The sequence below is a fragment of the Rhincodon typus genome, chromosome 2, assembly GCF_021869965.1.
Source record: "Rhincodon typus isolate 14 chromosome 2, sRhiTyp1.1, whole genome shotgun sequence".
Lineage (NCBI taxonomy): Eukaryota > Metazoa > Chordata > Chondrichthyes > Orectolobiformes > Rhincodontidae > Rhincodon > Rhincodon typus.
The window spans coordinates 134,675,922-134,686,731 of record NC_063333.1 but is presented as its reverse complement, the minus strand read 5'-3'; the positions used below and the strand labels follow the sequence as shown (position 1 = coordinate 134,686,731).

Here is a 10,810-nt window from a genome sequence, read left to right as displayed (position 1 = left end):
GGGAGTGAGGGATGAAGGCCTTTGTTGAGGGGGATGGGGGTGGCGTGTTTGTGTATTTACAAACAGCAATTGCAGATCGGCCTCTCAACTCAACAGAGATGCTGGAGCTGTTATCTTTTCAAAAGGCAACTTTAACTTCTAAATGCTCCTCTTGGTCCTAAATACTCTGAAGTCAAGTAAAACCACCTTCTCTGAAATCCTGCTGCTGAGGATGAGCTAACGTTCAACAGTGCTACCATCTTGTGACCCTATGCAGCTACACGAGAAAGTAAGACTCACATGAAACAACGTTACCAGATGCAATGAGGCAGACAAACAACTTACACTTCTAGTTGTCAAGCTCTTTGCTACCTTTCGACTTTAAAGTGACAGATATTTTGCTTTAGTTCCAATAAGGAAGTTTTCTTTAAATTGTTTGAAAGATAAAAGGAGCAGAATTTGGTATAAAAATAATAGTGTGGATATTTGGTGCCCCAAGTTATTTTATGTTGATATCTAAAACGTTTCAGGCTAAGGATGTGCAGTTAAAGGAATAAATCTGAAAATCTTCCATGCACTGCTCCTCTGGACGTTGCACAAAAACTTGTGGCTACCCCGTTCAAACATCACGGATGATATGACATCCTTAAATACAGAGTAAACACTTCAAAAAAAAATTAGGGCTTTTCCATTTAATTTAAGTGGGAAAGTCTTAAATTAAATGACGAAAAACAAGTTGCTGCAATTGAAAATCGATTTTTCACGAGTGTGGAGTCTCATTCTCACAAATATTAATAGTTGCAGATGCTTTTTCAAATTGAGTTTTTGTACTTTTTATTCATCTTTATTCTCTCTTGGTTTTAATCCAATCCAATTTGCATTCCTTGCTCAAGGCTCTGTATTCTACACTAACCACTTAGACTGAAGATTTGTTTAAGACAAACACAGTTGCTTGTCCAGTTCACAAAGTTCCCAGATGCCATGTAGAGGGCACCACATGTATTCCATCTCCCACATGCATCCCTTTCTGCAAATGCTCATACAGATGGGCAGGGACAAACTTAAAGGGTGAGCACCATCCTTTTTGGATTGCAGCCAATTCAGGCCAGTATTGTTAAATTCATCATCAAATATAACTAAAATTGGACCTCATTTACAGTGCTAGAACAAGCAGGATCACGGAAAGAGGTCGTAGAGGTACATTTTGGATTTCTTTGACAAAGAGGTGGTACGGACAGGAGATCGTTCAGTACACTTCGGCGCTGCAAGCTTTTAAACTTTTTAAATCAACACTTTTCTTTCATCAAAATAAACGTGTGGAAGGATCAGTGGAATATCAATGAACTGTTCATCCAATACAGTCACTGCAAGTTGACCATCATCAGTCATAGCCAAGTCACATTTTAACAGATGTCTTGCAATTTCACACATTTGGTTATTGTTCACAGACTACATTAAAGACAAGTCCTTCATTTACAATAAACGAAAATTAAGTGAAAGCATTTACTTTTAATCATGAGATCAAGACAGATTTGAGTTTTTGAGGATGAAAGTATTAATTGAGACAATGTAAATCCTTCATTCCATTATGTAGTTAAAATCCAAGGCTTCAAACGTATGCTTTGAGAAACTACAAACTGTATCAAATTCCAGCAGCCTATTTATAAACGTTATTCAATATATTCTTTTCTCAGGTAACACCAGATCTATTGGACACTTACTGAACTGTGTTTTTAATAATAAATTATCTACACAGCATTGATAATCTCCTTGCTGCATAAATATGGGAAATACAACAAGCACAAAGCCTGTCAGGTATTCAGAAAGGTTTAGTTGGGGATCTTGTTGTTTAAAGTACTGAGGAAAGAATTTTCTCAAAGAAGTGATATGCAACAACTAAGAAAAAAGGGGAAAAATTAACCATGTATCATCTTATACAAAGGAATTTCAAACACAGAAGTCTGAATACGCAATACCAGTTTAAAAAAGACACGGAAAGTTAATATTGAACGCAGGAATCTGAAAAGAGATTGAGGAAATTCTGTGACACCTATACCTGGAACGAATCACAAACCGTCACAATGATCAACCAACAAATTAGTGCATCAGAAGTCCCCCAGACATTAAAACACGCTGTCAAAACACTCCAGCACACTGCCGTAGGTTAAAGCTATTTGAAAAGATGCGATTCAACATGGAGGCCTGGGTCGCCATTTGCTAATGTTAGCCGTGCATTGTGATAACAAAGGTTAGAATCAACATGATATTAGTAAGAATCTGTGCCCACAAGACAGTAGGCACCGCAATCGCAGACAGCTGCCATACCTCACCATCATCTTCGTCATCAGTCTGAAAGAGAGATGAGAGGAGGAGAAGGTGGTGAAGAAGAATGCCATAATATACAGGAATAAAAATCAAAAACTAGGAATGTAGTAAAAACAAATTTGCAAACTGGCCTGAAATATAAAGAAGGGACAGAAACACATAATCCACATTACCTGATGGCAGGCAGTACTGATTAGTGCAAGCTAAGCTATAGAGCTAATAACTGAATAAAGTTAATTGCTTTACCCCTTTTATTTACTTTTTGACAACGAAAAAATACAATTCAGCATATACGAGTTGCTCAGATGTCTGTTCAGTCAGAGCTCACTGAAGACTTGTCAATACCCATCTGAATTCACCTAATTTCCTTTTGTGCTGAGCCGAGATAGTGATTTTGCAGCAAACTATGACAATATTGTGCATCCATAGAGTAAATAATCCTCTTGATTTGTGTTTTCCTTTAAATTAGGATATTCCATAGTTTTGATATTTCAAATACGTCAGCAGTGAATTGGAGGTTTTAAGATAAAAAGAACGTGTGGCTTACAATGACTGAAATGGAAAGAGGTCCCAGCACAAAGCATCCAACAGTAATGGCAAAGGCGTCTAGCAAACTACAAAGATGTTTAAATTGGCAGTGGGTCAAGTTAGTATACAAGTTTATAAACATGAGGGATCACTTCAAACTAGAAAATTACTGAAATCCTACACATGTGGGGAAAAAGAGTTGCTAAAAAAAAGAAGTGGCAAGGCTAGCATTTATTGCCCATCCTTAATTCATCTAAAGTAAGTGATTGTGAGCTGCTCTTTGGAACTGCTGCAGTCCATGTGGTATAGTACACATCTGCACTGCTGTTGGGAAGAAGGTCCAAGAACAAATTAAATAGTACAGCTCGGTCATGGACAATGGTTGACAAAGAAAACTCCTATTCCTGATAAATGTGTGCATAAACAGAAGTTGCTGGAAAAGCTCAGCAGGTCTGGCAGCACCTGTGAAGGAAAAATCAGAGTTAACGTTTTGGGTCCGGTGACCCTTCCTCAGAACTGATGGTGGCTGGGAAAACGTCAGTTTATATGTAGAAAAAAGGAAAGGGGGATGAGGTAAGGAGTAAACAATAGGATAGAGCCTAAAGAGAGAGAACAGTTAGACAGACAAAGGAGTTGCTAACGATCAGGCTGGGAGAGTAAATAGTTGTTAATGGGGACTATTAGTGACTAATAACAGGTAGCGTGTAATGGCAGGCTATGTGGTAACAAGGCCTGGTGTGTAGGGTAGGGGGCTGGGACACGGGAGAGTTTAGGCCTTAAAATTGTTGAACTCGATATTGAGATCAGAGACTTGCTTAAGTCTGGGTAGTAATGCGGCTGATAGTGGTTGGTTTAACGTAGAACAAATCAGTGTTTAAGAAAGAAAAAAAACTGGCATTCATATAGCACTTTCATGGTCTTAGGGCATCTTAAAGTACTTTACAACTAAAGAAATTGTGTAATAATGGTAGTAATTTGGCAAGTACAGTTGTCCTGCATAACTTGATGTATAAATAAAACAAGTTGTCAATTAGATCCTAGACACATCAGAGATAAGATGTAAAACTGAACAAAAAACTGAACTTTTGAAATATGTACACGTTTGAGATGGCCAGTAATTCTTCTGTTTAAAAGGAACCTTCAACTGAAACTGAAATAATTCAAAATAGCAGTAACTAAAGCTCATGGTCTCAAACTGCAAACCATGGAATGAATACTGAAGGAATAGTGTCCAAAGCACAAACAATTTGCACACAATGAACAGAGTTCATTTTCACAAATAAACCTAACAAAGCTTCAGACAACTGAAAGGCTGACACTTCCATGCTGATGAACTATAGATAGTTTTGTATATACAATTCTGCCCTTGAGTGGACAAGGAATACTTATCCCTTAACCAATACCTAAGAGCCAAGGATCAGGTCTATCATCTTGTTGCTGTTGTGGAATGTTGCAATAAGAAAATCGGGGGCCGAATTTTGCACACTTCAAAAGGTACTTAATTGACTGTAAAATGTTTTGTAATATTCTGAGGCTGTTTTCAATACAAATACAATTCTTAATTTTGTTCAAAATATTCTTCAGTTCCAGATGTGAAACTGAAGCCATATCTGCCTATTCAGCTAAATCTTAAAGATCCCACGGTGTTATAAGAACGGGAGCAGGGGATTGCACTCAAATTCCACCCAGTGACCTGACCAACATGTGTTCTTTAAGCAACAACATTTGAAATGATTTAAATGCCCAATTAATTCATTGCTCTTTGCAGCATCTTTGAAAATATGTACTGGCTGCACTAATTACCTATAATTTCATTCCTGTGGCATTTAATGGAAGCAAAGCACTGCCCAATCGAGTAAAATACTTCATATAATTGGATTTTTTTTCAATAAATCATTCCAAAGGGGACATTAAGTTGAATTATGAAGAAATTAACATCCAATCTGTTCTCCCATTTGAAAAATTAGCTTCAACAGTGCACCCAGTAACTTTTGGATTATTCAAATATCATTCTAAGTGGATAATTTAAAGATCTGTGTATGAATCCATAACTACCATAACAAGGAGAGCTAGTTATAACCATCAAAAGTATTTTAAAAGTGTACTACCCTTTTGAGGATTTATTTAGTTGGACTGTATTTTCCTTTCACTGTTCAAAGCACTACTTGAGGTTGATAATCTCAGAACCTTTAGAAATGTAGCAAGCAGGGGTTACTATTATTCAATACTTGTAGATCTGAATCTGGATTGAGACATTTTAAAACAATGCTTTAAAAATATTGATACAAAGCAGTACTTTGTCATATACAATAGATGTAACCATTTCTTGAAATAGAAGGCATTAGATCTCTTTTACACGATGAAAAAGCATCACTGTTTTGGCTAACAAACAGTGATAATTCTGTCTGTAGTAAATTCAAAAGATAAGGCAAAACTCTACTCACGCATCATTAAAAAGTCCAGAGAGGGATAACTATGACATAACCTACAGGGCTAACATCTATGGTGAGCAAAATTCTAAAGGCCAAAATTAATTCTCTCTTGTAAATCTGTCAAAATAATAAATTAAAGCTAATTGTAAATTGTGGTTAGTTAACTTAGAGTTCTTAAGGGAAATAAGGCTTCGTGTTTTGTACATGGACTTTTCCGATAGTGTTCAACAAAATGCAACAGAATGGATTGTTAGAAAAACTGCATCTCAAGAGATTAAAGGGGAAGTGGCAACGTAGATACAAAACTAAGGGACACGGAGCATACCATGATGATGGTGGCACAGTGGCTCAGTGGTTAACAGCGCTGCCTCACAGCACCAGGGACTAAGGTTTGAATCCAGCCTCAGGCTTGATTCAAGCTTCAGGCGACTGTCTGTGTGGAGTTTGCACATTCTCCCTGTAACTGTGTGGGTTTCCTCCCACAGTCCAAATATATGCAGCTTAGGTGGATAGGCCATGCGATAGGGGTAGGGCAGTAGGTGTGGGTGGGATGCTCTTCAGAGGTTCGATGTGGACTTGATGGGCCGAATGGCCTGTTTCCACACTACAGAGATTCAATGATGAATGGCCATTTTTCAGACTGGAGAGAAGTATACAGTGATATCTTCCAGGTGATTATATTTAGAGCAATATGTACTGAATGACCTGGACGCGGGTGGACAGAACATACAGTCAATGTCTTGAACATGATACAAAAAAGACATTGTGATGAGGATTGTGGCCGCCTTTTCTTTGGGGGTCGGGTGAGGGGGGCCTTGATTGCTGAAACAGGCTGACACATGGCAAATTTAATGCAGAGGAATATGAAGTGAGAACTTTACACATAAGAACTGAGACGAGAGGCAACATAAACACTATGGTATAATTTTAACGTGGGTGCAGTAACAGATGTTGAGCAGCTCACATACTTTTGAATCTCATAGGACAAGTTGATAATGTTGTGAAATTTCATTTGGGACTTTTGGTTTTGTAAATTGCGACAAAGTACAAAAGGAAAAAAAATCATGCTGAACGCCCACTGATTAGGCCTAAGGTACAGTAGCTAGCCCTATTCCTTGACACCACAGAGTAGCAGAAAAATCAAGGGCCAGGAATGCAAATTATTAAGCTTAAAGGGAATAAGGGTTTCAGTGACATGAAGAGCATACAGAGCTTTTGGCGACGTGTGCATTTAACTGTGATGTCAAAAATTATATAGTAAATAAGAGGAAAATGACAGAACTGTCAATGACCAGAGGGGACAGCTTTAGAACTGGTAATTAAATGACTGGAGATAAGGAAATTATTTTTATCATAGAATCAGAATGCCTACAGTATGGAAAGAGGCCATTCAGCCCATCGAGTCCACAACGATCCTCCGAAGACCATCCCACCCGACGTACCCACTCTATCCCTGTAACCCTGCATTTTCCATGGCTACCCCACCTGGCCTGCACATCCCTGGACACGACGGACAGGTTGCCTTGGCCAATCCACCGTAACCTGCACATCTTTGGACTGTGGGAGGAAGCTGGAGCACAGGGTGGAAACTGGACCACCTGGAGGAAACCCACACAGAGAGGGGGATATCGTGTAAACTTCACACAGACAGGGAGTCAACCAAGGCTGGAATCGAACCATGGTCCCTGGCACTGTGAGGCAGCAGTGCAAACCACTATGCCACCAATTTTTTTTGAATGAACTGTACTGAACAGGGGAAAGCAGGTTCAATGATGATTGAAAGTATCTAGAAGTTCACAGACTTATAGGGACATGTGGAAGCAGCAGGGGTAGTGAGCTGAGGTGGATAGTTTGTGCTATGGTCTGGCTTAGGCATGACACCAGGGTATTTTATCATTTTATGACACCAGGGTATTTTAGAGGATTTTCACTTAAGTCAAGGATACAAGGGAAGCAAGTGAAACAAATGCAGATCTTACTTGTAGACTCAATGCTTTGGGTTAGATCCTGAGAGTCATGAACTCACACTAAATGTGGGAATATTGCACTACACTTCTTGGTAAGAGGGTGCAGAGTGTGGCTCTTCCTCTGCAGGGAGCAGATGCTTAGGTAAAAGTCCTGCAGACTGGAATGCAAATATAGAATGTCATCCATCTCTTCGGTAATCTAACAATGAAGAAAAACAGGTCAGCTCAGTTCACATCAGTAGAAACTGAAGGACAGGGCTCGATGAAAAGTGTTGTCGTTATTAGATTATTGATTCACATTCCCTGTTAATAGTAACATTCTCAAAACAAGTCAGCGATGGCAGTCTTTGACTAGCTGGATGGGATTTACATTCCAGTCAAGTTAAAAATCACATTTCTGGGTAAGGTAGAGGCATGCAGATCTCTGCAGGCTGGTGGTTCACACAACTGATTACACCCATTTTAGATAGATGGGGACAGAGAATGCTGGAATGGGCTTCAATGGGAGGGAGGCTTATGCACCAGTTACCTGTTTGTAGTATTTTTGATGCACAATGTGTTGAGATCTGACCATCACAGATCTTTCTAATTGGGGAACAGACATCCCTTGTAATCTCAAATAATGGCTAACCATGTAATATAGCTCAGAGAATGCAGTTCCTTATAAATGGGCATTGTTTCAGTACGTCGTCAAATGATCTGGAATGGTACTTCTGTGGCTGAGTTACTCCCAGAAATCACTTTAACGTCTGTGGGTAGCAGAATAGCTCAGTTAGCTTGGCCCTTTAGCAATAATTCACCACTTAAATGAACATCTGTTTTCATGATTTGATATATATTGAAAGGTATGTCATGCAAAGTTTCTTCATTGCTTTTGATTGTATCTGTCTATCTCTTTCCTTCTGTGAATATCATGAAAAGCAGACTATAAATAAGCGACATTACATCATTTCCTAGTGATAACCATTAAGTTATGTAACAGGGAGCAGATTAATCATGTGATTTAGAGCCCGAATCTTCAGCTAATAATCACTAAATACACCAATTACCGATGAGGGGAATTATAGTGTGAGTGGCACATGAACCATTGTGCAGTAATAATGTTGTGCCTAATCTGAAAAATCAATGACTAATTTTGACATTGGACAAAAGACTTCAAAGTGGTGGGATGGCTAGGGAGAGAAGTCATGGACTCTGCTACTTTGCCTTATTCATACAACCCCTCAAGTGTGGAAGCAGGCCTTTCGGCCCAACAAGTCTACACCAACCCTCCAAAGAGCACAACACACAAACCCATTCTCCTACCTTGTATTTCCCATGGCTAACACATCTAACCTACACATCCCTGGACCCTATGGGGCAATTTTAGCATAGCCAATCCACCTAACTTGCACATCTTTGGACTGTGGGAGGAAACCGGAGCATCCGGAGGAAACCCACGCAGACACTGGGAGAATGCGCAAACTCCACACAGATAGTCGCCCAAGGGTGGAATCGAACCCAGGTCCCTGGTGCTGTGAGGCAGTGGTGCTAACCACTGAGCCACCGTGCCGCCTGTTCCTTCATTCTACCATCACCTCCACTGCAACCCCCACTCACCACCTCTCCATTTACAACCACAGCTTTGTCAAACAACTACACACAACTTGGTCATTCACAATACACAACTAGTTCCATTTCTTTGAATCTGGCCCAATGCAATAGCTAGACAGCAACATTCAAAAGGTTTTTAAAACAAAAAAATATTGAGTGATAAACATTTTCTTAATTTAAACTGAAACTAACCAAACTTATAAAAGCTTAGGACAGTCAAATGGTGAAAAAAGTATTGTAGATGGTGGAACTCCTAAACATAGACAAAAAGCAGCATCTATGGAGAGAGAAAAAGAGTCAATGCTTCAGGTCCACAATTGGCACTAGTTCTGACAGAAAGGTATTGGACTCCCTGCATGAATGCTGTCAGATCTGTTCTGCATTTCCAAATTTCCTGTTTCTAATAGAGTAAAAATAACTCCTTTTGTCAGTCTTCAAATAAAAACAAACAGACTTCTTCTAAGCTTCTCATGCCCCTTCAGCCAGTTTAACACCACATTGAAAATAAATTTTCAACAAAATCTTAAGATATGAAGAAAACAAAACCTACTGAGCAAAACAAATGTCAAAATCAATAATTGAATACAAAAACAAAGTTGCTGGAAAAGCTCAGCAGGTCTGGCAGCATCCATGAAGAAAAATACAGAGTTAACGTTTCGGATCCGGTGACCCTTCCTCAGAAGGACCCAAGGACCCGAAACACCACCGGACCCGAAACGTTAACTCTGTTTTTTTCTTCACAGATGCTGCCAGACCTACTGAGCTTTTCCAGCAACTTTGTTTTTGTTCCTGATTTACAGCATCCACAGTTCTTTCTGTTTTTATTCAATAATTGAATAATTTGATAGATTGAGCAACTATTAAAAATATCCATTAACAAGTGCCAAACTGCAGAGCTCACTAATAAAATACTTTTGTCCTTTTGCTCAAGAAACCAAGGTAAAGAGAAAAAGCCCAAGCACAAATCCTGGCCACTAGGAAAGTAAAGAGCCGAGCCAGGCAAGGAAATCAGGTTTAAATTGTATTCACCTCCAATGGCATCAACTTCAAAATAGCCTCTGTGGAACTCATATGAACGTGGGTGTTAGAAACAAGTTGCCTTCAATCTGGGGATTTCTCCTCGCCTGGTCCAGTCTATAGATGGATTTTGACGAGGCTAGAGTTGGGGGGAGCAGGGAAGGCTGTGTGTGTATCTGACCTACTCCCTTAGAACTGCCTTGCACACCCACACAATCACCCACCCTCTTCCTCTCACCATAGCATCAAGTGGAAAGATTGGCTAGGGAAGTGGGGCCTGGATTTGGGGGCAGTAGGAGGTAGGAGTGGGGTCAGGATGGAGTCATCATCAACTTCCAGCTGGGAAGAAGTGGCGAGTGAAGGATCTATTTGCAATGAGGCTGCAATGAAAGGAGAGGGAGATCAGGTGGTGGTCAGATCAGGAGGTAAGTATCCACATATGCATGTGGTGGGATGGGAAGGGTTAAAGAAAGAAGTCGTTTGCAATAGGAGACCTTTGCAAGGGAAGGGAAGTTGGGATTACAAGTGGAACATGGAAGGGGCCATCTGCTGTGAGACCCTATCAATGGGACAGGAGGGAGCAGGTTCACGATTTCAGATCTAAAAGGCCAGAGTCAGGGTAGTTCTCACATAGAGCTGAGGCACTGTTAAATCCTTCAGTTTACCTCAGTGTTCCAGCAGCCTTGAGCCTGGCCCTACTGAACAGTCCATGAGTCACTACAGAAAGGGAGAAAGCCAAGTTTCTGGACTTCCCTAGCTCTTAGAATAAAACAAATTTCGAAAGCAAATGATTCTTCTTTGTTTTCATTGAACTACGGTAGAAATGCCTTCAGCTGCCTGGGAACTGCTTTCCTAAACACGTCTGTTTTTCAGAGGTCCTTTCAAAGAACTCCTGAAACCTACCTCTTTGACTAAAGTTTTGTTCATCCATCTTAATACCTGTTTGTGAGACACAGGTCAGGTTTGATT

The 10,810-nt window shown here is 39.9% G+C and overlaps 1 protein-coding gene across 5 annotated transcripts in view; it reads right to left on the bottom strand.

Moving 5' to 3' along the window:
• fhod3b (formin homology 2 domain containing 3b) overlaps positions 1–10,810 on the bottom strand; it is a 607,059-nt gene that overhangs the window by 24,030 nt on the left and 572,219 nt on the right. For 4 of the 5 annotated variants that reach the window (XM_048611383.1, XM_048611368.1, XM_048611373.1 and 1 more), the window contains one exon: positions 2,305–2,328. The exons of the other annotated variant lie outside the window; for it this stretch is intronic. In XM_048611383.1, coding sequence (XP_048467340.1) covers positions 2,305–2,328 — 24 coding nt within the window. The remainder of the gene's footprint in view (positions 1–2,304; positions 2,329–10,810) is intronic. 5 annotated transcript variants of the gene reach the window in all.